This window comes from Apteryx rowi, unplaced genomic scaffold (assembly GCF_003343035.1).
Source record: "Apteryx rowi isolate R43461 unplaced genomic scaffold, aptRow1 scaffold_34, whole genome shotgun sequence".
NCBI lineage: Eukaryota > Metazoa > Chordata > Aves > Apterygiformes > Apterygidae > Apteryx > Apteryx rowi.
This window is the reverse complement of record NW_020449863.1, coordinates 674,295-702,090: the sequence shown is the minus strand read 5'-3', so window position 1 is coordinate 702,090 and position 27,796 is coordinate 674,295. Positions and strand designations below refer to the sequence as shown.

General features: G+C 42.7%; 1 protein-coding gene across 6 annotated transcripts; it reads left to right on the top strand.

Moving 5' to 3' along the window:
- The first annotated feature begins 6 nt into the window (after positions 1 to 6).
- TRAF5 (TNF receptor associated factor 5) lies at positions 7 to 27,211 on the top strand. Of its 6 annotated transcripts, none has more exons than XM_026072348.1 (12): positions 6,394 to 6,413; positions 9,887 to 9,994; positions 13,305 to 13,529; positions 15,576 to 15,633; positions 16,891 to 16,992; positions 18,607 to 18,771; positions 19,211 to 19,288; positions 19,676 to 19,750; positions 20,026 to 20,118; positions 21,691 to 21,831; positions 22,354 to 22,522; positions 23,925 to 27,211. In XM_026072348.1, the coding sequence occupies exons 3-12, from the start codon at positions 13,315 to 13,317 to the stop codon at positions 24,500 to 24,502; spliced, it is 1,674 nt and encodes a 557-aa protein (XP_025928133.1). In that variant the 5' UTR covers positions 6,394 to 6,413; positions 9,887 to 9,994; positions 13,305 to 13,314; the 3' UTR covers positions 24,503 to 27,211. The 6 variants fall into 6 exon arrangements, with proteins under 6 accessions (XP_025928131.1, XP_025928130.1, XP_025928134.1 ...); XM_026072347.1 differs by having other exon boundaries at positions 9,887 to 10,031; XM_026072346.1 differs by lacking the exons at positions 6,394 to 6,413; positions 9,887 to 9,994 and adding an exon at positions 7 to 426 and having other exon boundaries at positions 21,691 to 21,819.
- Positions 27,212 to 27,796: the final 585 nt, after the last annotated feature.

The following is a 27,796-nucleotide window of genomic DNA, read 5'->3' as shown; positions in this document are numbered from 1 at the left end:
GCGCCGAGGAGTTTTCTCTTTACGCGTTTTCTTTTCACGCGCCCGCCGTCGCCGTGCTGGCCCACTGCGTGTACAAAGCGGCGTTTGGGTGCGCGGGGCAGGCGCAGGCACAAGCTCTCCCTGCAGCGCCAATGCTGCCCTTTCCCGGCAGCGCTGCGGGGAATGTAGGCCGGCAGCGGGCCCTGAAGGTTTGCGGAGCTGAAATTTGGGAAGATGAGAAGCAAAACCGAGCAAAACAACAGAGGCGGCTCTGATGAACGTCTTTGCAGCTGCTCTGATCCTTCCAAATTGCAGGGAAGCCGTAACAACCATCGCTGCTGGTGGCGACTGGATTCTGCTGCGGGGGAGGAAATCGCTCATCTGCATGTGTGCAGTAAGGCACAAGCAGTTCACCGACTTTTCCCTGATTAACGGCATACTGGGATGGTACTGAGACACCAGGCTTTGACCAAATACTTTCAACACTCTAAGATTTATAAGGGAAAACGGAGAGCTTGCGTTGTTGCACTTCTTGAATTGCTTTGCTAGTGTTAATTCGGCTGCTCATTCCTGATGTCAGCCAAGAACAACTTTCCTCACAATTTCCGTTTTATAAATATGGGATGACTGAAAGATTGCAATAATGCACTAAAAATAACTCACTTGGTGTATTCAGGTCAGGCACGTCTCTAGAATGGCAGCAATTGTATTTTTAAACCATTCTAGCTAACTCTACACAGTGCACCCAGATTTAATGATAAGCAAAAAATTTCCATCCAAAGTGTCCATCACTCTGTTACGCTAGAGTACTGACCTGGATGATGTTTTGCTTGAGTTTGTTCTTCTGTAGACCACGTTGCATTATTGCTTTTTATCTTAGGGTGAGTAATGGTGTTCATGTGTTACGGTGAAGCCAAACCCACAGAGTAACTTCCTTTGCTGTTAGCCTTAATTACGTTTTGTATTGTTGTCACATGGAGGAGTCTTTGTCATGGGTCAGGGCCCCGGTATGCTAAGGGCTGTGCAAAGGCAGAGCAAACCCGCTGTCCTTGGCTGAAGGAGCGTGTAGTTCCCATCGGGAGGGGGAGATATGGATGGACAGAAGAGCAGTAGGAAGCAACAGGACCCTCTGGACCACTGTAACAGTCAGTGGTCATAGCTTATAGGAAGCCCGTTATTTCCAGAGCTTGGCAAAAGAGATCTTAAAGAAGAGATTTGAGTAGAATAGCTTGCTAATATCCCTCTAAAATATCTGTCCTCCTGGTATGCACTTGCTTGACAGTATAGCAAGTAGACAGCAGAGCCTGGTGTCGTCATCTGGCCGGAGATGAAACTGGCCCTTTTCAACTGTGGAAGACGGCAGTGGCCAAGTGGGGGTGGACTAGGACAGGCTTTGGAACGAGGAGTTTCTGATGCAGCAGAGAAGGGGGAGGTGCTGAAGGGATGGACAGAGGGTGGTGAGGTGGTTAAACAAGTGGCCTAGAAAAATGATCCCTGCAGCAGCATTCTGGGTGGATAAATAAGTAAAGATTGCATTTCCAGAGAACTGAGTTTTGGAAAATGCAAGGAGGATGGGAGCCTGGAGAAGAATTTTACTTGTATAAATAGACTAGAAATACTGTATCATATGGGGCTATCATGCAGAAAGAGTTGTTTGTGAACATCTAGAGCTTTAAGTCCAAGGCAGAGCCAAAGGTTATGAACCCAAGCGTAATATGGGCTGGCTGTGTCGATTTTAGCTGCCGAGAGAGGGATTGCGTAGAAGGCTGGATGGGGAGGGTTAAGGGCAGCAGGTTAAGTCTGAGTTGATAGACATCCACAGCAGAGCAGAGATATTGGAGGAGAGGCTGAGAGTTTAGCTTGTGCAGAAAGACAGTCTGCAGTAATATGGCAGATTTGTGTGTATTTGACACAGAAATTTTGGCTAGATAGTTGTTAACTGCCAAAAGGTAAGATTCAGAGTAAAATCGGGAAGAAAGAAAAGCTTATGGCAGTCACTGAAACTGCAGAGGGCATGAGGAGGATATACCAAAGGAATAATTACGGAGTTTRGAGAGGATGAGGAAAGGCATCCAAGAGGGGACAAGATTTTAAAAGCTGTTGCTGGCGACTTTGAGAAAAGGAATTTCAAATGAGTGCAAAGAGCAGAAAACAGAGGGGTCTTTATTTCACCCCACATGCCTCATAGTTGGTGTCCTTAAAAGAGGAGCACAGTCGTTAGCTAGCGGGCAAAGCGGAGAGCTGTGAGTGAGGTTGGGTGCTGTTATTCTGTGCTGCATACTGGTGGGGAAGCTCTGCCTGATCACTTCGGTGTGTTGCTGCAGACTTACAGGGCACCTGATTTCCCAGGTTTTGTGCTGTTCTTTGCATTCTTTCTTTAAGCTGATCTATAACACCTTATCTTCTTCAATTCTTCATCTGGCCCTTTGATTATAAATAAATAGACAATATTTATCATCAATGAATAGTTGACTGTGGACTCCTCTCTGTGACCTTCCAGTGAGTCTGTATGCGTTGCAGCATTTCTTGGGCTCCTGATGTTCTTGAGGCGATAACAGCAGTGGTATCGGCAGTTTTTCACAAGCGGCACCTTGTAGACATCCCAGCCTCAGCAGTGCTTACTGGCCTGCCCAGAGCATCGTGCTCACGTGAGGATGCTGCTCTGGGACCCAAACCAGCTTGGTAGGGTATCGCGTGCTCAGGTTGTCCTTGAGCTGTGCCCTGAGGAGCAACAACATCTTCACCTCACCTTTTCTGATCTTTTTCTTTCCAAGTTTCTCCACTAATGACCATGAAGAGTTAATGCTCCCGTGATTAGCCGTGTGCTATCTGCACCAGCGCAGGTGGCAGTGTGCTGCTGTTGCACATTCGCCTTCCCTCTGTCCATGGCAGAGGCAAACCTCTACCCTAGAGGTGTGGAGGTGAGGAAGCTGAGTCATGCTTATTGTTAATAAAAATGGTAGAAAAATTTCCATCGTCGCCACAGCTCGGTCTTGCAACAAGTAAATAAGTGTGTGAGAAACTGTCTGTACCCTAAGCCACAATGGTTTTTGTATGGGACTGCCCAGAGTGCTTTCAAGTGTATTTGTCTGTGTGKGGGGGGGACTGATTAACCTCATTTATGACATTTACATGCAAGGGTTCTGTAAGGGTAAATACGTTGCTCTGTGCTTATTTAGTGAAACATAATATTGAAAAGAAAAAGTTATTTATTATTGGTATTATACAAATCCCTTCTAGTGCCTGAATAAACTTCAAGGAGAGGAACAATCTGCAAACCAGTTTTGCCTAAAGTGGTCACTGTGAGACACAGAGGCCTTCATTGATAAGTCATACATGGTTTTCAGTCGTCTCTATTTTGAGAGGATATATATGGGTTTCAGAAACAAAGTTTCTGCCCAAAACCGTAAATGGATCTGTGCACTTGAAATTGAAATATTGGCCTTMCTAAGTATGAAAGAAACAAAAATCACAGGTTTCATTTCTTAATGTTGTCTTAGAGACAGCAGATATAAATGGTTGTGGGACCAATATATTCAATAGAAGATGGTACACAGGGGTATTAGGCACTATCTGTAAAGAAAAAAAGTCATCCTTTTGTCTGCCTCACTGCCACCAACATTAAACCTTGTGTCTTGGCAGCTTTCCGCTGAGGAGTTACAAACCTGGGAACTTGGTGAAGCCTTGATGTGCCTTGAGGTCACTAAAACTGTAGTGGTGCTGTTCACTGCCGGGAGAAATAAAGCAAACTGGTGCCAACCAGGAGAGCAGAGCTGGACGTGACCCACAGCATGTTAGCAGCCTTTTTACGTTGCGTCTCATCCAAGGTCACGGCAAGCCCCTGCCCGAGGGTGGTGCTGCTCCTTAGTCCCGGCGTTGGTTGGGTCCTGCTGGAGCGGCACCGGGAGYGGCCCCGGTTTGCCTCCCAACCGCRGGGCTGGGAGCCCCGGCTGGGGCAGACGAGCTGGGTGCCGGGTGCCACGGGAGGCTGCTGAGCCGGGGGACTGCAGGGCCTGCTCGGAGGAGGGCTGCACAAAACCCCCATTTGTACTGCCGTAATTCTTCAGCGTTATGTTTGATTTCATCTGAAAGACTTCCTTAGCAGAATTTTAGTTTATCCTAGTAATTTGGWTGCGAGGTTACTGAAGAAACTGTGACTTTATTCAGAGATTTTTGTACACATGCTGATTAAATTACTCATTAAGACTAATTCAAATGATTAGGAGTGCTGAAAATTGAAACCAAGACTCTCTTAGGCCTTGAATAGGTATTAACAGCAAGCCAACTGAAGTCCCAGATAGCGTATCTATCCCCTTGGACAGGTAGTATCCTCCTTGGAAGGAGAGGTAAAGTTAAAAGGTGACTTACTAGTGCCCATCACTAAGACCCAGTCCTGCAAAGTAYGTAATGGCCTACTTATTTGTTAGCAGAGGTGAGGGCTTTGCTTTGGCTCTGATATGCCTCAGTTCAAGAAAGTAAATTTAAAAACAGTAGTCTTACTGCTCTCCGTCTGTTGTCGTACTTCTTTTCAGTAACTTTTCCCTATGTTGTTCTTGTGCCTTTGTTTCTTTTCCTTCATTCGGTTTCCTAAAGGCTGTTCCTGTCTATTTTCTCACTTGCCTTCATCACCTTGAGCGTGCTCTAAATAAACTTTCTAATGTTCCTTGCTGGTTCCTGCCTCCATGCGCAGGGTCTTTGGCGCTGTGTGAATAGTGGAGGCCACCAAAGGGTGTGCGTGAACGGTAACGCCAGACTATTGCTTTCTACTCATCTGCAGAGTGAAATTGTTTAAAATTAAGATCCTGCTCCTACTCAACTTCTCCATTTGGGGTTTTCCCCAAAGCTTCCCAGAAGCAGCTGGTGCTTCCTGGAGCTGCACTGGCAGGCGCTGCGCTGGCAGCGGGGCGATCTCCCCCACGCCAAGCTGCCCGGGATCTCTCCCTCCTCTAGAGCACCCAGTTTCATGGAAAGTCCTTGCAAAGTTGGTTTGCTCTTCTGATGTCAACCAGCGCTAAGGTTGTGTACAGGCAACAGCTTGGCCAAGATGCATCCCGAGGACCTGTATTAGTTGCAGACACACATGGAGGTCTTCTGCTTTAAAAAACTTAACCACAGAAGTGGGTTTAGGTTGCATCTAGAAATACAACTGGGATCAGTTTAATTGATCAAGAAGCAACATGCCTTCAAATGATGACCTTTTCTCTTTGTCGGCACTGCACTGACTTAGTGGTGGCTCAGCTGTTCCAGAGCTTTGGGGAAGGTGTGGGGAAAATGCGTGGTAGGTGGCAATGCCTCCTGCGAGGGGAGATTGAACCAGGTTAGAAATGCCCTGGGAACAAGTTTAATTAAAGGGAAAAAAACTGATGAGCTGCATTTTCTACAAGATAGAAACTTTCTTTAGAATACTATTATCTTTGATATCAGGTATCCTATAAAATATTGCTTTTGTAGATATCTTACCTTAGGAAAAAAAAGTTGTTATGCCTTTTTTTGGTTAGGGGCTTATCTAATTGGCCAAGCAAAGCAAGGCTTTGCAAGGCAATACTCAAGCCRATAGCTTTACTTTCCTTACCCACCAAACAAAATTAAAAGATAAAAATAGAAAGCCAGGGGAGGCGGCAGAGGAGAATAACGAGTGGGTGAGGTTATAAACTGAGCCTGTGGCACTGCAGTAAGGGAAATACATTTTTGCCTGGGGAAAGGAGGCTGACACAGAGAATTTGTGGAGATGAGGACTGCCAGGAATCCTGCGTATGCAGTTAAGTTCAAGCTGTAAAATCAATAGGGAGTGCAAACACTTTAATTATTACAAACCCCAATATAAACATTTATTTTCATAAAGTTGATTTTATCTCACTTGGAAAGTTGTTTTAGATGTAAAATGTCCATGCAGCCTTTAGCGTAAGCTAGTGCAGTGTAACTTTACTGTGCTGACTTTAGGTTGAACCAGTGCAGTTTCCTTGCGTAAGCAGTCCCCAGTTTTCCTAAATTGAGTTGATCCACCTGGGTTCATAAGGGCTACATGTGGAGGGATTTTCAGGATTGAACCTTGGTTTTCCTTTCGTCCTCACGTGTTTCCTGCTGACCATTTATTTTTAATTTGGTCACTCCACTTACTCCTTTTTTGAAAGTGATGCTATTAATGTGAAAACAAGAACTGTGAGAAAAGTTACTGGTAACCTCTTGTTGCTCCAAGAAATGAATTCTGCAGTCACTGCAGCACCTTAAGGGAAACTACTTTTCAATGGCTTGTCAGTTGTCCTAACACTTTGAAACATTTTTAGACATGATCTTTTCAAAGCTACGCTGGGGGATTTCCACTCCCTTGCTGTTTTAAAATGCTCATACTGTTTAACCACAAAGCTTACACTCGCACACTCTCTCTCGCACACGCTSTCATTTTCTGCCCATTAAGGATCAGCTACAGTTTTCAGGTATGGGTCTATCTAAAAGTATCTTGTTAATTGTTGGCAGGAGTCTAATGTTGTTATAATTATTTGTCATTTTTAAATGGCTCTTCGGGTATTAACTGTTGCAAATTGATGTTTGAAAATCGTGCAGGTTTGTTAATACAAGGTTTGAGAATCTGGAGGATCTTAGGCAGAGTTCGTCAGAAGAGACAAATAGCTCCAAGAGTTCGTACGGGTGTATAATGTCAGCGGTGCTGACTGGGAAAAGTTTTAATGTAGAGTTGTGTTGTTGCTAGGGAAGGCAGTAAAACATCCAGGTATTGATAAAGAAGTTTAAAGTGATTGACAAATGAAAGAATTGCTCAATTTTCTGATAGGTTAGTCTGATCAAGGAAGGTCTATGTAAGCATCTTCTTCAGCAGCACCAGTGTTTACCAACTTGAAATGCAGATGTTGAGAAGCTGTTGTGGTTTTTTTTTAATAAGTAGCTAGGTTACGAAGTACCAAGTATTTCACTGATTTTTTTAATAGCTCTTGAATGTAACCTTTCTGTAGAGTGACTGCGTGGATCTTAGGAACAAAATTATTTTCTAGCTGTGAAATGAGATTATTTTAAGACTTGTTGTACATATTGTTGTAAGATAATATTGTGTTGATTAGATGTAGAGAGATTTCTTGATAATACAATAGGAGTTCATTAATTAATGATTTGGAAATCCATGGAAAATAGCAGATGTAGCGAATAAGCAAGAAGGCCACAAAATCCAAACTACTTCAGCACCAGATACACTATGTTAGTTGTATGGATGTATTTTTAAAATTTTTAAATGTTGTGTGTATTATAATGTACTTATGCCTGCAAAAATGATGAAGTCTAGTCTTATGGGAATTTACTGTAATGCTTGGCTGTAAATCTGTGCAAAGAAAACCCTGCAGTCATATTCTCTTTAATGAAAATTTGCTTATGGAGATTAGCAAATTGATGCTTGTTTTACTGTGCTTTTAGAATTAGGTGGTATGGGAATTTGAATGAGATAAAAGTTGCCTATATACAAAAGAAATCAAATTTGGTTCTGCTGCCTTCTGCAGCAACATCCCTTGTGGGTCCCCAGGCAGAGATCCAGTAGGAAATCACTGCTGTTAGAAATGTTCTCCTGGATACCAGCTGGTTGCTGAGTTGTGGTTTTTAAGGGATTAGGCCAATARCAGAGGTTGCCTTGCTGCCAGGAGTGAGCCCTGCATGCAAATGGGGAGCCTGCTTCGGTGCAACGGGGGATCCTTTTGCTCATGTAAGAGGCCACAAATGTGCGCCCAGAATCCCTCCCCGCTGTGGGGACCCACAAGTGTGTTTTGTTGTCACTGGTCAAAATATCATCACTCCTCCTGCTTTCGAAGGAACAAGGATGATCTCACGGTGACATCAGATGGCATCATCTGTTGTTTTTAGATGACTCARTATAATCTGCTGTATCTTAAATATGTACATGTTTTAAAGTGTATAGATATTTATAGTAGCTCTTTTGAAGACTTTATTACCTTTACAGTTCTGTATGGTAAGTGTTGGGGCTTGTTTGCAGTGCAGTGTTTATGTGGAGGAGCCTTATATTATTAGTAAATCATATAACTGGATTATTTTAGTTCAAAAATACTGGAGACAGCTAATTACCTAGATCATAAGGCAGTTTGGAGAGAGTAATTTTAATGCAAGTTACATTCCCCTCCATCACGTTTCTGTCTGTCAGCTCCCAATGGAGTGAATTGGTCTCAGGTGTCTAAGTATATTGAATTTTACAAAAATTTTCCCCATTTTGACTAAGAAAGGCTTCCAGTTCTGATATGCCATAAAAGATAGATAATTTTCAAGGGAGGGACAGAGAATCTTCTAAGCCTTGTCCCTACCGAGTACCTTGGAGCAAAGGAAGATCGCTGAGCTAGAAGCGGGAGAGCATGAGTGGAAATCTCTTTCCATGCTCTAATATATGCATTTCCTGGAAACATCATATGCGTGGGAGTCATCACAGTGCTTTCTGCTGAGCCATACTCCAGTTTGGGAAGGTAACCAGGCACGAGCCTCCCTGTACATGGAGAACCAGGCAGGCACTGTGCCAGCACCACCCACCTATTTGCTAGCCAGCAGGACCAGGAGTCCTGTTTTCTTGTCCAAGTGTAGTGACCAAATCCGTGATAACGATTCAYGTATTTGCCCTCCTCGGTCTAAAAGACACGGTGGCTTTCAGTGCTTGTGCTTGAGTCTGCCATCCTGGATGTTTTGGTCTATTTTCAGCACAGCATTGCAGCCTGCCTGAGTGGCCGTTGCCCTTGTAGCTCATGCGGTAATCTGATAAGTCTTCTTGGGAGCTTGGTTTCACATGACAGAAAACAGGAAAACATATTCTCTTAAAAAAGAATTACCACATTATAGACATGTTTTTCTCTGCGTGCAGTAAGTACATTTTTGTTGCCCAAACCGTTTCTCTGTCCAGCGTAGTTCAGTGCGATGTAGGTGTTGCACAGCGTTTCTCCTCGCTTGTGACTGCTGGTGGCCCAGATCGGCAGCATCGCTGCTGGGGGGGACGTCACGGGGAGCACCACTGCTGGAGGGGGACTGCTTTAGCGTGGCTGTGAAAAGTGTTCGTATAATGGCTATATTTTAATAAGTGATATCATGCTGATTTTTCTCCTTATTAACACGGTCTGCTTGTGTCTTACGCAGAACAATAAGATAAACTAAATGTGGGCCATTTAAATAGAAAATATTTGGCCTTACCTTGGTGTGGTGGTAGTTAAAACAGGATAGCCCACATTTAAAACAGTTTATTTTTATTATGAAAATTCTCCACCCTGGATTTTTCCCAGTGAGGTTAAAAGCATCTGTATACAACACGTGTATGAGAAGATGTTTCAGGAGTATTCTGCTGTTGGTACAGGCGGGGTTGGGATACTGAAAAGATATGGGGGTGTAACTCTGAGCTGTCTGCACTGTGGGGCTGTTGAGGTCCAACTATGTGGTAGTTATTTGTAAGACCTGGGCTTAGCTTCTAGTGATTCAGACTACTTTTCTAATGTGAGGTCAGAATCGATTCTGTTTTTTTCAGTATATAGAAATCCAGTTTCCTGACGTATAGATTTTCTGTGTCCCCTAAGTCTTTCATTTATTCCATACTTTTCCAGTGGCGTTGCAGTGCAAATCTATTTGTAGCATTGCCGTGTGTGTTGCGCTTCTGCCATGAGCATCCTTATAGAGTAGGAGTCCGCCGCTGTCTGAGACTTTAAGGCAGTATTGCAGTTTGCACGCTGAGCAGCTGTAGCCTATGCAAAGAAGGGGATACCGTGGCTTTGCTCCCGGCAGCGTGGCATGCAGAAGTGAAAGCGTACCTCGCCTCCTGCGCGGGGCAGGCGTCAGCGTCAGCAGGAAGCTGATTCAGTTAACCATGGGCGCTCTTTCTCTCGCAGAGAGCACTTTTTCCTCTGACTGTTTCCCTTTGGTTTTGGTTCAGAGCACGCGGGCGGCCGACGCTTGAAGGCAGAAGGGGAAGAGGAGCTTCTGCAGTCGGCACCGGGTCACACGTATGCGCTCGCACGGGAACCACGCTCCGCCTGTCATGGTTCGGATGACGTCACTCTTGGCGCTGACTTCAGTCGGTTTGTCACAGACGTGTCATTTATATCGACACCTCTGAAATAACGTCGCTGGCCCAACGCACAGTGGTTCTAGCAGGCGATGCACCGGTTTCGGTGCAGCAGCTCCATCCAGCAGTGGCTCCAGCCTCGTGGGCCACAGCGTAACAAAATGGCCCTTTTTCAAGTTATCCCAAACATCTCTAAGTCCCAACACCATCCACGGCCAGTTTGTGTAGGAGGAGCTGGTAATACCTGAAGGTTTAGACTAGAAAATAGCGGGAAGCCCGGGGACAAGGYGCTGCCGTCACCGCAGGGCTCTCCGCTGACCCCGTGAAGACCGGGGCCCTTGCCAGCCCRTTTCCTCGCGGAAAGCCGCTGCGGGCGCCACGGCAGGAACCAGGAGGCCGGCGCCGGTGCAAACGTCCCAAGCGCTCTGCGCATCCRGACGCTTCCTGGCCTCGACCGTAGCAGCCGGACGCGCGTGGCGCTGGCAGCGCTCTGCCCTGTGCCCGCGAAGCGTCCCTGTCTTGTAACACGACTGCCTGCTCCCTCCACCAGCCGAGGCGGAGCAGGAGCCTCCACTGGGAAAAACGTGTGAGAACGAGCTGCTCAGAGGCTCAATTTTAGCAATAGGGTGTTTTTGGTTTTGGTCGGGGATACGTGTGCACCTTCAAGGTGCTTAGGGAGAGAAAGGCTCTCATTTCAACCAAATGTTTGGAAGGTGTGCAATAAAGAAATGCTTTCTTCAGAAAGAGATAGGAATGAATGTGGTGGATGTAATTAGCAAAGAGATATATAAGTGAGTTTCTGGATGGTATTTTGGGCTGGTAACTGTGTTTATTCTTAACCTATTCCATTTGTTGCCTAAAATACTTACAACATTGTTTACCCCAGCTAGAAGTGCATTATACAGTAAAGTAGACCCTGAAAGACAAAAACTGGTAAAACTGGATTTTTGGTGGGGTTTTACACGGTGCAGCATTAACTTGCTAAATCCTTAACGTCAGGAGATCTACATCCTAGAGCGCAGTAGGATTCAAGAAATTGGATGCTACGTAAATGAGAAACAGCACTAATAAGAAACAGAAAGGAAATGTGTTTTGGGGCTCTAACTGGCTGTTAACAGGAGCAGTTAGTAGGAAACGTGTCCTGTAGGGGGTCTGCTGCTCTGTGGCAATTACTGATCCATCGCTGAGGCAGTGGCACCGTGCGCYGTCGGTGTGTGCTAGGGAGCGCACCGAGGCGCCAGGCTGGCAGCTCCTCCAGGCTGCGTCGGTGCGTCCCTGGCCGATGTGGGAAAAATAAAATTGCTCCTATTTGAGCATCGGAGCATGGGAGACCTGTTTTCAGAGGAGAAGGGGTCAGCCGTTCAGAAATCAAAGGCGAGAAGCGGGCAGTTGTCTCTGGTTGGAAGCAGAAGGCTGTTTGTTGGGAGCGACCGAACGGGGTCGTTTGCAAAGGACCTTCAGGAGCAGGCAGTTCTCCGTGGGGGGATGCATGTGGTTCCTCTGCTTATTTAGCATGCTAATTTTTTATTCTCAAATTAGTTTTATTAGGGCTCACATCCCTGTGGGCTGCAGACATGCTTGGTTATGCTTGAGTAAATCTGACATTTGCTCTAGTAGAGGGCAGGGGGGTCGCACAAGCTAGGCAGGTAAATACAGTAAAAAACCCAGTGCTGAAGTACAGCAGCATATAAATGTTTGTAGTGAAATTCACTTTGGTGGGTTCTGTGTTTTGGCTTGGTTTTTTTCAGTCGCGTCCTTTTGTTTGTCTGCAGGTTTTCCTTGTCCGATATGGGATTTGAAAATAGCAAAGAAAATGTATTTGGGTGCGTGACCCTCAGGTGGTCTGTGGTCTCTGTTACACAGGGTCAGCGCGCTGCTTGCAGGGGTCAGGAGCGCACGCGGGGTCAGTGCTGGCGTGCTGCTGGATGCCAGCCGCAAGGTTGCGGCGGTGACACGGTGGCCCCGCTGCTCTGGTCGGGCAGGAGATGGCCTCGGTGACCTGGCAGGGCTGAGTCAGGCCTCCCGGAGAGCTGCCGGTCAAGCCAAAGCGACCTGCTTGCCTGGGAGGGAGGGCGGTATGTGCAGGCGAGGACCAGCATACCACGGTACGGCTACAAAAATGAACGCTTCCCCCGTGAAATGATCCGAGAGATAAAATCTTGTCTCCCTGTGCCTCAGTATTTACAAAAATAAAGCGCTTCTGTGTCACTGGAGCCCTAAAGGCAGGGCTTTAAATGAAGAGTAAATGTTTTAATTGCCTCGCCATAGTGCGCGTCAATAAGGAGTTGTGTTTTGTGCTGTCGCTAGTGAGGTACAGAAAAATGACCAGAAGAGCGGGCTGGGAGTTGCATTTTGCATGAAGAGCAGGTTGCTGTGGCCGGTGCCTTCAGCTTCAGCTTCTGTACACATYCTGTCAGTAAAAAGTGTCTCCTGAAGGTGAAGCTGTAAGAAATCAGTGGTCAATCTCAAGGTTTGCCACTACGAGGGCTGGAAACACATGTTGTTGTTTTTTCCTACTACAAAACCCACCTTGCATGCCTGTGCTGCGCATGCTCCATCACGAGCCTTGCTAGGTTGAGAGAAAAGCTTAAGTCACAGTTCTGATTGCAATCTTGCTTCTTTTTTTTTTTTCCACTACATCTTTCAGACAGGATTAATATAGTCAAGAACTCACACATTTTTGAAAAACAGTATTATAGTTTAGTGCTATAAAGGGGTGAGCACTGGAAAAAGAAAGATGTCAAGTTAAGAGGCTTTGGCTTCTGTTACACCCAAAYTGAAGGTAAAAATTTTCTGCTCCCCTTTTTGTATGTTCCTTGCTGTTAACCACAAAGCTGTGCTCTTTTTGAACCAGTGCAATGAATTAGTAAGACCATGTGGGTGGGCTTTACGCTAAGTGTAGGCTTTGCTGGCAGGCACTGGGGCTGAGACTTGACCTCTGCTGTCCCCGGCTAAGTCTGTGGTAGTTTTAACTTTTCTGAGACTAACAGCTGTTGTGTGAAAATTAGGAAAAAGTTCTCTCTTCTGGGGAATAATTTTCAGGTTGTGAAATTTTTTCCAAAATGTGTTTTCATGCTAGTCATTTAATGAAGTGTGCATCATTTTGTAGTTCTCTGAGCTTGTTATTGCTCTTCCATATCTGATGCTGCATTTCCCTCTGAAATCTGTTGAAACCTTCTGTAAATGAAAATCCTCAAATAACGAGCAGTCTGCTGCAAGCTGTAGCTGAGGTGGTTTAACCAACTGCAAATATTTAAAAGGATTCTTCTTGCATTTGCTTTTTCAGTATAGCTTCCATGGCCTGTGACGAATTTACTGGTCTCTCAGACATCTTCACACGCCAAAACTCTGCCAGTGGTGTTTCTCTAGACTTTGAACCCAACGCCGACTACAAGTTTGTCGAAAGCCTGGAGGAGCGGTACAAGTGTGCCTACTGCCACCTAGTCCTGCACAATCCTCACCAGACGGGATGTGGTCACAGATTTTGCCAGCAATGCATTCTTTCTCTGAGGTTAGTACAGATTCTTTCTCTGTTTACAAACTCCCCTTCCTCCCCTGATTAGAAAGAAGCTAGCACCTTCTATAAATCAACTGCAGATGCCGTAATAATAGTAATGGTCTGGTAAAAAGTGCAGGAGTCAGTGGAAAGTCTCTGTTGAACCCAGTCACTGCATACCCAGTGCTTTAAAGATGTCTTTAAAGACCTTACCTGGTGGGGGCAGGGAATATGGGATCACTTTGGTAAGTGCATGGAAGTCAGTGTAAGCAAATTTTTGGTGTAAACTTAATCACGACTGAGTGAGATGCTGTCTAGCRCATCAAGGCTCTCTGTCACTGTACTGTTCAGGTGAGTGTGTTGCATTAAACTCTAATGGTTTTGGTACTGGTGGTTAGATTAAAGCTGTCTGCTTTAGTATAACTTCTTTGATTTTAGTGGAGTTATAAAACTGATGTTTATTTTACCTGATACCACGGTGAGATCACAAGGTTGCTGGCATCCACCTGCTTGGGATTTATCTGCCCATGAAATGTACTTACCCCACAGACCCGTCTGGAAATCCATTACGTGTTGTGTGGTGTATCTGCAGTAGAATTTGGCCCATGAGGGCTACAGAGAAGTGGAATTATGTAGATGGATTTTACAGTTCACTTTTTATGTATTTTAGATGCTTCATGTTAGCCACTCGCTCTTTCAGGTTTGCCTCCCCATGGACACGCCCTCAGTAAGCGTTTTCTCATACTTGCTGTAGGACTTCTGGGAGCTTTTTAAGACAGGAACCATTTGAACTTATTTTGCTGTCATAATCAGAAATGTACAGCTTGAACTAGGCAAAGGCTGGTCTTAATGCAGACTGTGGGATTTTTCCAGATATGACATTTGTGAGCAACAGATGGCCAGAGAGTGACAAAGTCCTCTTAATTAAAAAACATCTTATTAACACTTGTAGCACAAACTCTGCTTTCTGTTACACTGTTGCAGCTTAATATCCTCTTGGAGCTTTGGGCAGAATTTGGCTTTGTAGTTGCTAGATCAATGCATTTTTGAAGTGCGGTTTGATTTTTAGGGTATCCCACATGAGCGGGATATAGACAGGTCACATTCTTTCCAAGATTTATTTTTACAGAAGTTCAGGGTATGATCTTTTGTTGATTCATAAAGGAAAATACCACTTTGACATGAGCACAGCATGTAAGATTTATTTTAGTGTCGCATTGCTGACAAAGTAACTTGTTATAAAAGTGACTAAAATGTAGGAAACTGAAGATTTTTCTGCATAAATCAAGAAACGGTGGCATATTTCTTCTTGTTTGTACCTACAGGTTCTTATACTTGCTATGAATAGGCTGCATAAAGATTATCTGAAAAAGGAACGCTGCGTATGGAAAATACTCAGATTCTCTAGGGGCTTTGCACAGAACTGTTGATCAAGAGTGCAAAAGTAGGATTTTAATAAGTTTTCTCATATTGCCTTCTTGAAGCACTCATGATACATGCCTTTTTCCTCACTATCCCCTGTATTCAGGATTTTGTATCTCTCACATTGATTTTTCACATAGCAAGACAGTTCTCACTTGTATTCTACCTGTCTGGTACTTATGCAAATGCCCAAATACATGTCTTATGAACACTGGAGGTATGCCTGATTTAGCATTCTGTTCAGTAACTTTTGAGTTCACAGGATGTTTTTTAACCAGGTATATATTTCTTGGATAATTTAACAAACAAGACCATGCATGATTTCTCAAGCTAAGTATCACTGTGGTATAAAGGATCTGTTGACTTTAATAAGAAACATGTGTCAACAGATCCTAAAATAAGAGATACTTAACTTCAGACTTCAAGATATTACTGACCATTTGAAAGGCTTCATAAAGAAAATCCTCCCCCCTTAATCCTTGCAATACTGAAATCAAGCCAAATGCATTATGAGAATTTTCTCACTTGACACTGAAGCGTCTTCTACTGACTCCTACCAGAGTCAGGTTCTAGCGCGGCTCAATTTTGTAAAATAAACCAAGTGTTCTGTGAGTTAACATGATTCTTCTTTTGATCTAGAGAACTGAATGCAGTACCCACCTGTCCCGTTGACAAAGAAACAATAAAAATGCATGAGGTAAGTAGCTGTAGTTGCAGTTGCTTCAGTGATCAACATCCTCTTGAAAAAAGCAAGACAGCTAAGAAAAGGTGGCTCTTAGTCTCTTAGTCCTCAGGGGCAGAGCAGCTTTTGTCTTCTCAAGCAATGTTAAGGGAAATAGTGTGTTCAGTGATGTTCTGCAAGAAAGAAAGTATGGATGTGTAGCTAAAGCTTTATTTTATTCCCCATGTTCTGAAGTTAAATCATTTTAGTCCTCTGTATTTCCCATAGAGTAACCAAGAGTTTCATGGAGTTTTAAATCTTCTCTAGTGTTCAATGTTTCTTTTAGTGGAGAGTTTGTTTACTTACTACTTAATCCCCCATCTTGCTGTGGGGGATCTTGTTTATTTGCCTTTGATTTTGACTGGGCTTTAATTTGCTGCCTTAACTCTTTCCAATATACCTCATTAGCCCTGCAGACTTAATTTACTTTTTTTGGTAACTTTTTGGAGCAAAAGACAAGTTCATGCTTCTTATTTTGTAAGCTACAGAATATTTTGGAATGGATTAATTGTCCTTATTTATATGCCAGAGCTTGAAAGGATGCTACCTACTTGATCCTGCCAGAATTTATTTTCCGGTGAAATCATATATATCTCCTTCTTCTCTCTCCTACTCCTGATAGGAAATTGTAGTCTAAATGTCCGTGAAGTTGTTGTTTTTCACTCACTCTCTCCTACCCTGTGCAAATTTTGAGTAATGCAACAGTGAATAGCTTTATAATGCTCCTCATAGGAAGATCTCTACAGAAGACTGAAAGGTTGCTCTGAGAGCTCAGTTTGCCCCTGCTTACACAACGGGCAGCAGTGCTGTTTCTTGGAGGCGATGTAAGGGGTGTCTCAGCATCACCTCTCCATCTCAAACACGCCCTGCTCAAACGTCGGGGCTGCTCGCAGAAAGCTGGTCTGGTCTGACGGGGACTGTTAGCTCAGGCAGGYCCCAGAAGCAGCATGGCAGCTCCTGAGCTGATAATCCTGCTGGATCGGCATCTGTGGAATAACTGTATAGGGAGGAAGAAAAACCCAAAAAACTGTACCTAATAGAAAATTGACAGTAAACATTTTCACTTATATTTTTAGTATACATTTTCAATGTGAATTATCAAGAACCATACCTGTGGTTGTGGAGTCTACACTTTTGTGTTTAAAAGGTTTCTTGTGATGTTTTGCTGTCTTTTTATATTCTTTGTAACATCTTACATAACCTCGTATGAAGACTAGCTTACTTTCTTTACAGGTATTCAAAGACAACTGCTGTAAAAGAGAAGTTCTTAACTTGCAAGTGTTTTGCAAAAATATTCCTGATTGCAACTCAAAAGTAATTCTGGGACGATATCAGGTTAGTTTGCTTGATCAAATTTTGAAGTCTTTGATTTTCATACAAACTCTGATGTGTATTATAAGGTCAACTTCAGTGATTGTCTTCAGAGTTACTGTAGCAATGTGGTTGAGGTGTGTAGATCATTACTTACCTTGTATGTAAGTAAAACATGTCAACAGAAAATATTATAGCTGTAAGTTTGTTCCAGCTTTGCCTTAGGTTATTTAACAAGAACCATTTGCCTTTATCTCACTGTGAATGCATCTGGCTTTTTGTAAGTTCTGGAGGGTCTTAATGGGTGAAATTCTGAAGGTTTTCTTTGCAATAGTGAAAAAAAAATTAATACGGGTTTTTAAATATGCTATAAACAGCAAGGATCACAGAATCACAGAATCACAGAATGGTTGAGGTTGGAAGGGACCTCTGGAGATCATCTAGTCCAACCCCCCCTGCTCAAGCAGGGTCACCTAGAGCATGTTGCACAGGATCGCGTCCAGGCAGCTTTTGAATATCTCCAGAGAAGGAGACTCCACAACCTCTCTGGGCAACCTCTTCCAGTGCTCTGTCACCCTCACAGTGAAAAAGTTTTTCCTCATGTTCAGATGGAAGTGTCTGTGTTTCAGTTTGTGCCCGTTGCCTCGCGTCCTGTCACTGGGCACCACTGAAAAGAGTCTGGTCCCATCCTCTCRACACCCTCCCTTCAGATACTTGTACACGTTGATCAGATCTCCTCTCAGCCTTCTCTTCTCCAGGCTAAACAGGCCAAGCTCTCTCAGCCTTTCCTCMTAAGAGAGATGCTCCAGTCCCCTAATCATCTTTGTRGCCCTTCGCTGGACTTGCTCCAGTAGTGCCACATCCCTCTTGTACTGGGGAGCCCAGAACTGGACGCAGTACTSCAGATGTGGCCTCASCAGGGCTGAGTAGAGGGGGAGAATCACCTCCCTCCACCTGCTGGCAACACTCTTCCTGATGCACCCCAGGATACCATTGGCCTTCTTGGCCACAAGGGCACATTGCTGCCTCGTGGTTAACTTGGTGTCCACCAGCACTCCCAGGTCCTTCTCTGCAGAGCTGAGGATAATTCAGTCACCTCAGAATGTCTGCACAGTGTAATATAGTGCTAGGGAGGGGRGACCCAAGGTAATTCAGCAGATTGATACTCAGCCTAGTGTCATGGCCACACTTCTTGGCAGGGCTTTGGTTCGGAGAAAGCTTCCTAGCCCAGCGCCATCGCAGCTGTGCTGCACCAGTATCCGAGGGGTGAGCTCAGAGATAGCTTTAGCATCGCCATAGCGTACATACAATACTTGTATGCAGTTGGACACCGTGTGATGGATGCTTCATGAAAACTCACAGCTGCTTGCCAAGAGGTACCAGACATTTTGGCTTTTTTTTGTGTGTTAATTGAGTGAAAAGTGGAAATTAAAGAAAGGGCTCTCCAGATTTGCAGGTTCTTTTGCTTACTCTACTTTTGAGACAGTACGAGGAAAGAGCATATGGAGTTTTGTTTGTTACCAAACTGCCAAATGTTTCTATGTGTGTACTAGGCAAGTAAAGATGCAGTGAACCACATTCCTAGCTGTGGTTGGTGTTCATTCCTCTGCAAGTTTAATTTGCTGTTACATGTTGCAGGAGCATCTTCAGCAGTGTTTGTTTGAAAGTGTGCAATGCACTAATGATGGATGTTGCGATCAAGTTCTTCGGAAAGATTTGAAAGATCACTTAAGTCAGCATTGTAAATTTCGAGAAGAAATGTGTCAGTACTGTAATAAATATGTGGTCTTAATCAACATAAAGGTAAGGTCATAAAACATTTCCTGGGAATCTATAGCACATGTTTGCCTCTTAATGTTGTGGAGTGAAAACTTTTCAGCATTGTAATGAGGCTTTACAACTCATGGAACAGAATTTGGCCTACTACCTGAGTGAGAAAACATAATAAATGTGTAAAATAAATAACACCAGTTGCTGTAGCTCTCTTAAGAACAACAATCTGGTATGGGGCTTGCACTTGTATTTTTGTGATTACTTTCTGCATGCCAGAAATTAATAGCTTCCTTTATATATACTACTTTACAAAAATAGAGAATTGTGTGTTACAGGCAAGAATAAATTAATATGTAAATTTTATATATTTGCCTGTTCTTGCTTATAATGTAATGTGTATCATCTTTGCTATGGTGTTTCTTGAGCCTGATACAAATCACTGCCTTTTTTTGTTTCTTTTTTTCCCCAGAATCATGAGGAAAATGATTGTCCTGACTATCCTGTGCCTTGCCTCCAAAACTGTTCACAGATAATTCTGAAAAAGGAGGTACTATAAATTTTTTCACATACCGTAATTCAGCAAACTGCACGCTTCTATGAAAATTGAAACTCATGTCGTAGACCACATTGGCCCATGCCAATAAAACAGATTTAGTCATTTGCTCTAAGTATTTTCTTTGTTTTGTCCTAAAAGTGATATGTCTCATTTTATGAATGAGGTATTCAGTCATTGCAAAATTGGCAATGCCAATTGCAATGCCACTGTATCATCTGGCTTGCTTATTGACTCTGACTACTCATCTTCCTCTTTATGTGATCAGTGGTCTATTGACATTGGCTTTAATTCATGCTTTATGCAGACASTTAGATTTTACCAGTGCGGTAAGTTACTTAATATTTATTTCATTACCACTTTCTTTGTTAATATATGCAGATTGAAAAGCACGAAACTGTGTGTCCTGAGACTGAAGTGGAGTGTCCCTATAAACAGTACGGCTGTCTTGTAAAGGTAGTGTTTTATACATCTTTGTTTGTACTGGGATTGAGATTTGTCTACCAAATCAGTCGGAGTATTTACCAAAATAACCATTTCTGTTCTTTCACAGCTATTTCTAGTATTGACAAAGATACTGCAATAAAGAGTCAGGACTGCCATTCCCTCACTTTCAAAGCACAGAGGAGACATTTTAAACTCTTGCATCAATAACATTTTTTACTAAACAGTTTCAAAAATCTGTTTACCATATTATTAGATTCTTTCACTTTCTCCTCTGCCTCACTAAGGTTAAAAGAGGGAAACTTGCCGAACATGAAAATGGTGCCCTGAGGGAACACATGCTGCAGATTTTAGACAAGAACTCCAGACTGGAAGAACAGGCAAGTCATTTAATTAGCATTCTTCAACAGTTTTTGGCTGTCTGGAGGACAATATGAGATTTTGCATTTGTTGCGTGTTTTAGCTCAACTGCATTTTAAAAGACTACTTTTATCTTCTTTGCACACCTCAAAAGTCAGAATAAGCCCTTCCAGTGAAGTTAATCAATTAGATGGAAACCCTCTTGTTCTCAGGCACATATATTCTCCACTGAGCACAGTGGGAGACTCGCTGCCACCGCTCACCTCATTTGCTTTCTGCCTTTGCTTACAGTGGACACGAGGTTTGCAGATAGAGCGTCTGAAGTCTCAGTGCTTGCTGAGATTGCAAGAACCTACTGAAGAGAAGCCTCTTAAATGCCCAAGTCTTGCCCCCTGCAGAGGCAGCACTAGCTGCTGGCTGTGCCCTCTAGCAGAGTAGGTTGCAAGCACTCTTCCCTGCATGATCATTGCTGCTGCTCCCAACAGGCGACACTGGGCATAGGCCCRATACTGCCAAAGTGAATGCATCCAACTGGTGGTTGACTTACTCTTTTGCTTGTTTATTTTAAACATAAGTGCCCCAAAATGCAACAATTCGGTGATCTACTGTAGTTTTGGAGTCAGTACTCCTCACTTACTCATGTCTTTTACTTGTTAGACCCCAGTACAGAAAAATATGTTATATATGTATACRTTCATATGTACGTATACATACACACAAACACACATACACATATATGCATGTAGGTATATATTATCACAGAACAGAATGTGTCATCTTGATGGAAATGAAAGATATGAGTCTCTTAACACCTATTGCTACACAGAGCTTTTAAGAAATATGGCTACCTTATGGCTTTCTTGGGAAATCTCATCTTTTTTCCACCTGGAAATTCTGTCCAGTTAGAGTTCAAGAATTTTGCACTTCTACTGGGATTACTTGACATCTGTCATCTTGATTATGCTCCGGTGAGCACTAACTCCAATGAGTGACATTGATGTCCAGCAATCCTAGACAGCCCTACTGCCCATGAACACATGCACTATGAGGCTGTTCCCAGGAGATGTCAGACCTACTGTGTATGTGCTGTCGAGCTGAAATTGCATGTGTGCAGTGAGTCCAGAAGGTCCCAAACACACTGCAAGTCCCGTGTGCATGCACTTCCAGCATGGGACATGCACAGGGCACCCACGCTCATGGGAGAGCTGCTCCAGGGAGCCCGTGCGGCACATGCCACGGGCTTACATGTTTTTGTCTGGGAGATCCCCAATATAAATACAATAAATGTTCAGGAGAGACTGTTGCACTCTAAGCTCACCTGCTGCCTAAATCCAAGTTAACATCATAGTGTAGAGAAGCTTTTAGAAATTTTGCTTTGCAACCTGGGCAATAATAAGATTTAAGATGCAGAGTTCAGTACTTACTAGTGCTTATCCATTAATTTTGAATTAATTAGTGCTATCTGTAGTTAAGTTAGAGCATTTGCATGATAAACTTTTCCATTTTTTCCTAGGTAGTCGCATACATTTTAATTTGTTTGCTTTGTATTTTGGCATACCTTCAGTTTTTGCTCTGCTTTTTTCCATCTGTAGATATCTGACCTGTGTAAGAGTCTGGAATGTAAAGAGATTAAAATCCAACAGCTTGCAGAGGCAGTTAAAAAGTGCGAGAAGGAATTCAGACAGTTTACACAGCTGTTTGGAAAAAATAGCAATTTGATGGTAAGCACACAGGTAAGACATTTATTTTACCTTTCTGGCCAGTTGCTTTCTTGCATCCTGGAATGTGTTTATACAGTGATGGCTGTCATTAATAGCAGGATGGTAACAAATACTGTCTCCCAAACACTTCACAAGCTCTTCTTGTTTTTTACAATACAATATTATCTTTTCATTTTATCCGATAAAGAAGTTTGGATATCTGGCTTGGGCAAAAAGCACTGAATATATCCTGCATGGCCAGATCCCCATGGCAATTATGCAGGTGCAAATTTGAATAATTGGTTGAATGAAGTAATGCAGTGTGAATGGAACTGAATCAGGGATGGATTCTCAGTGAGTAAATGCTGAATTAACCATGAGGGAGCATTTGGAGACATTCCAAAGGCAACCTGCACAATATTTTCGCATCTAGCGTGTAGTGGATATTGCTGACATATTAAAGACTTCTTTATCTTATTTCAAATGAAATGACTGATTTTATTAATGTCTCTTGTCTCTGCTTTTCACTCTCTTCCAATGGCATTAATTGGGAAGGCTCTTGCCAGTCACCTGGATAAATCTGCACGACTGGAGTCACAAGTAAAACAGTTAATACAAATGGCAAACCAGCAACCAAGTAAATTAGACTTGCGACCCCTGTTTGACACAATTGAAAATGTAAAACAGAAGATTGCCCTTATGGAGACATATGATCAGCGCTTAGGTATGTTGGGACTTTTGTTTCTTTTCTGCATGGGTTTAGGATTTTTGTGGACTCGGTAGTGGTGTTAGTAGAGGCCTTGATGCTATAGTCAGTTAATTGCAGCTCTTAGCTGGTAATGGCTTTCCTGTTCTTGATTTCTAAGACCAATTGGTGGTAGTGAGTACTCAATCCTCCCACCTTCCCTTATGCCCCAATGTTACCACAGGCCCCAGCTTCCGAATTTCTGTGGCACTGCAGGGTCAGAGAGCTGGGGTTGATTAGGCTGGTGGATTGTGATGGTAGTAGCAGTAGGATCCATAGCCAGGTGTTATTTCTCTCTGATATTCATTGTTACCAGCTGCTATTACAATAAAAAATTAACAGCTGTAGTGGATATTTCTGTCTCCATCTACTTTCTTGCTTCATGTGTGTAATGTGAACCTTGTAAATTAACATCAGCCTTGTAAATTAAATCAACATGTTTGTGAAACATGTCTGTACTTAACCAGAACTCCTTGATTGTTTCAGTGATAACAGTAGCCTTGATACTCAGGGTGGAAGACTGCTTTCGCCTTCCCTTCTTCATGACATAATTGCTTGCATTGCGGCCTGTCCTTTTAACTTCTACTTGCAGAGCTCCTTCTGCAAAAGAGTGGGGTGAAAAATGAAGGCTGAGGTTTGGAAGAGAAGTTAAGAGAATCGGAGAGGAAACCTATTTGTATTCCAGTGGCTATAAGTTACCTCCTACCCCTGCCCCTAAGAAGACTCATTGTAAATCAAAGAGTATCTTGTGGGAGGGGGGAAAATCAGTCAGGTAGGGTGTGGCTTTCAGCATCAGTTTTGCCAGAGTCGGCCTCTGACATGAATCTTTTAAATGGAACAAGCAGCTATTGTAGGCTAGCCTCTATCCTTTACTGTTATAGGTCCAGCAAGACTATGTTCTTCTTCCACTTCTATGGCATTACTTTAGGTTCTCATGTGAGTCAAACCCAGATTTTCACGTGGTTCTTGTTTCAGCCTGATAATGTTAGTGTTTTCCAGGATGGCACTGTAATAAATAACGAGAATGTGAATATGTATATCAAATGAGTCCAAATAAAGAACTCATAACCTTGGAATCTAGATGCAGACTTTGCTTCTCAATGCTATCTCTAGGATGGGAGTATACAATATACAAATGCAGCTTTCTGATACAGACATTCAAGAGTTTGTCTTGACTCAAGCATAATATTGGCAAAAAGCTGAGTGGAGTGGCCTGTGCTACAAAGTTAGTTGTCTCTGAGAAACTCTTGGATGTGATTCCACAGTTTAGTCTTCAGCCTGGAACTTGAGTAATTAAGTATTGTCAGCTCAAGTCTGGTTGCTCTTTGTATCCAGTGTTCTGACAGTTTTATTTAACTGAATGTTTCTCTCTTTTTCCCAGTTGTTTTGGAAGGTCAGTCCAACAAGCATGATCTCCAGATCAATATTCACAAAGCACAGCTCAATAAAAATGAAGAACGATTTAAGCTTTTGGAAGGCACATGTTACAATGGCAAATTAATCTGGAAAATCATGGACTACAAGATGAAGAAAAAAGAAGCAGTGGAAGGCCGTGTCCTCTCTATATTCAGCCAGCCTTTTTACACCAGCCGCTGTGGGTACAGGTTATGTGCAAGAGCCTATCTGAATGGGGATGGCTCAGGAAAGGGAACACACGTCTCTCTCTACTTTGTTGTGATGAGAGGGGAGTTTGACTCACTGCTGCCATGGCCTTTCAAACAAAAAGTTACGCTTATGCTTTTGGACCAAAGCGGGAAAAAAAATCACATTGTGGAAGTCTTCAGAGCCGACCCCAACAGCAGCAGTTTCAAAAGGCCAGATGGAGAAATGAATATTGCCTCTGGATGTCCACGCTTTGTGCCACACACGGTTCTAGAGAACACAAAGAATACCTACATCAAAGATGACACTCTGTTCTTGAAAGTAGTTGTGGATTTAACCGATCTGGAGGAGCTGTGAAAAAATACTTGATAACGTGACTGCTTTAACTATTAAGAAATGCTTTCTTGGTGACTACCAGCCATGCAATAGTGAATTGCCACTAGTCAAGCTATTGATAGTGTTATTGAGGCTTTTGGACTGCATAACAGCTAATGAATTGCCAAAGCATCAGCCTTTCTTTTTTAACTTTTTCACGACTGCGGTTTTAAGGCAGCTAAGTCCAGTTTGATGTTGTGAACATGCATTCAAACCAGTGTTTTGACTCAGCTCAGTACATGTTGGGGGTGAATGTTTGGCTCACATCAGAAGACTGGCATTCTGAGATGAATCTCCTCCAGTAAGCCCTTTGGAGCCCAAGCAGGCCTGTGGGTTCCCGTTATTTATACAGAACTGATAGCATGCCCATCATCATAGTGTGCAAGTGCATTTTACTTGTCTGAAATGGAAACATTTCAGTGTTAGCACATTTGAATTAATGTATCGTGATCCCTCAATTGCCTGAGTTTTTGAAGCAGGGAGAATGGCTTCAGCCAGGCAGGGAAAACCTTAGCCAGGGATCTTGCATTCCCTTTTCTTCTTTTCCAGAAAGTCCAGAGGAAGATGCCAATGCCTCTTGCTTTTCTGACCTTGACATTTCAGCTGTATTGACTACCCCAGCTCACAATAGCTTTGTTAATGTCCTTTCTGTTCCTGCCTAGTGCCTTGGGACTGAGTCCAATTGGTGATAAGCATCCACGGTCCCCCCCATTTGAAGTCGAAAGAAGCTGCATGTGCTTATCACCTCTCAGGATATGGCCATAAGCAGCATACTCAGCCAGCCTGTCAGCTCTTGGCTGCACTGCTGGAAGGAAGGGGATGAAGCTCCAGTATTTTTGCTCCCACACCCATGCAAAAGAAATCTTTTCTGGCCTACCAGCTCTGCAGAACGCAGTAAGAGCTTTGGATATCTGCTTGTGGAAAGTCCCGCATTACATGCACTGTTCCCCTCGGCTAGAAATTTGGGTGTTTGAGGGTGGAGGGAGAAAATGGATTAGGAGATGAGGTTGCTATATGAACCCAGTTCTCCCTGGTAGTGAAGATCTAGTATTTGTTAAAAGGAGAGAGAGCTACTGAGTAACTACTGATAGCTGTGAAGTACTTCTGAAGATCTTAATTTTTATTCCAAGTTCCTTCCACAGTACAAGGGAGTGTGTGCATTGTATATGGTTTACTAGAGACAGAATAAAAAAGCCAAGGTCAGGCACTGAGGAACAAGTAACAAAGAATACACGTGCCTTTCAAAAGCCTTATGGGTACCTGTAAGAGGGATCTAATTTTGCACACTCAGCCGTTTTGTTGCTACAAGTGACAGAATTCTGTGCCTCTGTCATCTCTTACAGATCAGGCATTGAAACATCAAACATAATGCATTGCTCCTGCAGGCCAATGGCAGAGAAACCTGGGATTTTTCAAAAGACAGTAAGAAATTAAGTTGGATTTACAGTAAGAGTATACTAGGCAGACTAAAAATCAAAATGGGGCACAGAATGCAAGGAATAAGGTAGAAAATTCAAGAAGAAGGTAAATGTGCAAAATCTAAAACGTCCAGACTTTCTGTGCAGAATGTTAGTATCAACTGAAATAATACAATTTCAGGATTGATATTAAGATGAAGGCAAAATACCCTATTTTATATCTGAAATCTCATGACTAGGCATTTACTTTCCTATGTGGTTTCTAGGACATAATTCAGACAAATATTTTCAAAATTGGGGGGTGTGGGGGGAAATAAGCCTAAGTTATCCATACTTTCTGGTGAGTTAGTGCATCTCAACACTGTTTCAATTTATGTGGTACTTATGTCCTTTTTGCTGTACAATGTCAGTGTGTACCGGACCRCTGTAGGGGTTTTCTGTGTTCCCAGGGACAGGTGGTGAGGGCCAAATTTTATTCTCTTGTGCAGTCCTTATTGACTTTAACAGCCATTGTGTCTGTACAACAGAGAGAATTAGGCCTTATGTCCACAACACTTTGTTACATAAAGAATAAACTTGTTGTAAAATGGTGTGGCATTGCAGGACATAAATTATGAGTCATTGATGTGGGCTTCATGTTGATTATTACTTTCATATTTGCCATGTAACTTTCAAAGTGGCACAACTTGAATAATAACCACTAATACAGATGGAAATGTTTCCTAGAACTCTTTAATACGTTAAGTGTAAAATACAGAAAGTGATAAAGAACCTGGAGAACTGAGGCAAGAAGGAAACAGCACAGTCTGTATTTAAGGAAATTACTAACCCTCTCTGCCTCCACCACCCCAAATGTAAAATGGGGATAATAATACTTGCAGAAGTGTTAGGAGTCTTTAAATGTTTGTGAAGATTTTTGAGCATGAGAGGAGCTAAGTATTATTAAAACTCCATTTCTAAGTGTTAGTTAAGGTGATGGCATTGTGATGCTGGTAAGTGTTTAGTGTGTTCTTGGACAGATGTTGGAAGCATGTTAATTTTAACCAATCCGTACTGCAGTCTCTCCTCCTCTACTTACCAGCTGGTTTTATTTTTTTGCTGCAAATATTCCTTTTAAAACTTTGAAGCACAAATGACTTATTCCGGGTGATGGAAACATTCCTTTTGAAATACTGCCTGTTTTATAACGAATTAGTTCAGAAAATTAATTTTTTAAAGATGACTTTATTTAAATCAGTTCATTTTATTAAAACAGTTGAGAGTTTTATGTTTAGTTTTTCAGAGTTTTTTACTACTATAAACTGGATTTTAAATAACATCCCATTCCTAATAAAGAAAAATGTTGTATAGCATGAATATTAGTGAAGAAGTTAGGTGTTGCATGAAAAACACCAAAAAACTTTTCAATGATATTGTATTGGGTAAGTAACTGAAAGAGCATACGGTATTCCTACATCAGCACACAATATGTTTTTAATGTATTTATTGATGGATTTGTAATTGTTTGAATATCTCTTACTACAATACAGATGTTTTTATAGCCAAATGTCATAACTGTATATGTAAAATATGTAAGAATAAATAATGTTACCATCTTTCTGGAGTGAGTGTGGCATATACTCCTTTAAGCTGAATTTAAAGGGACCTCTTACAGGAGCGTGGAGTGCTGCATATTTGCATCTGAAATTCTGTTTACAGTCCAAAGAAAAGACACTACTTTCAGTTAAGAATCAATATGCTTCATAAATATTTTGATTTGTGCTTTAATGTCCTAAAGCAGTGCACATGCAAATGAAGGAAATTCTAAACTAGGTCGGACTAATGATCCGTTAGGTGTGGTACTGTGTTCCCCATAGCA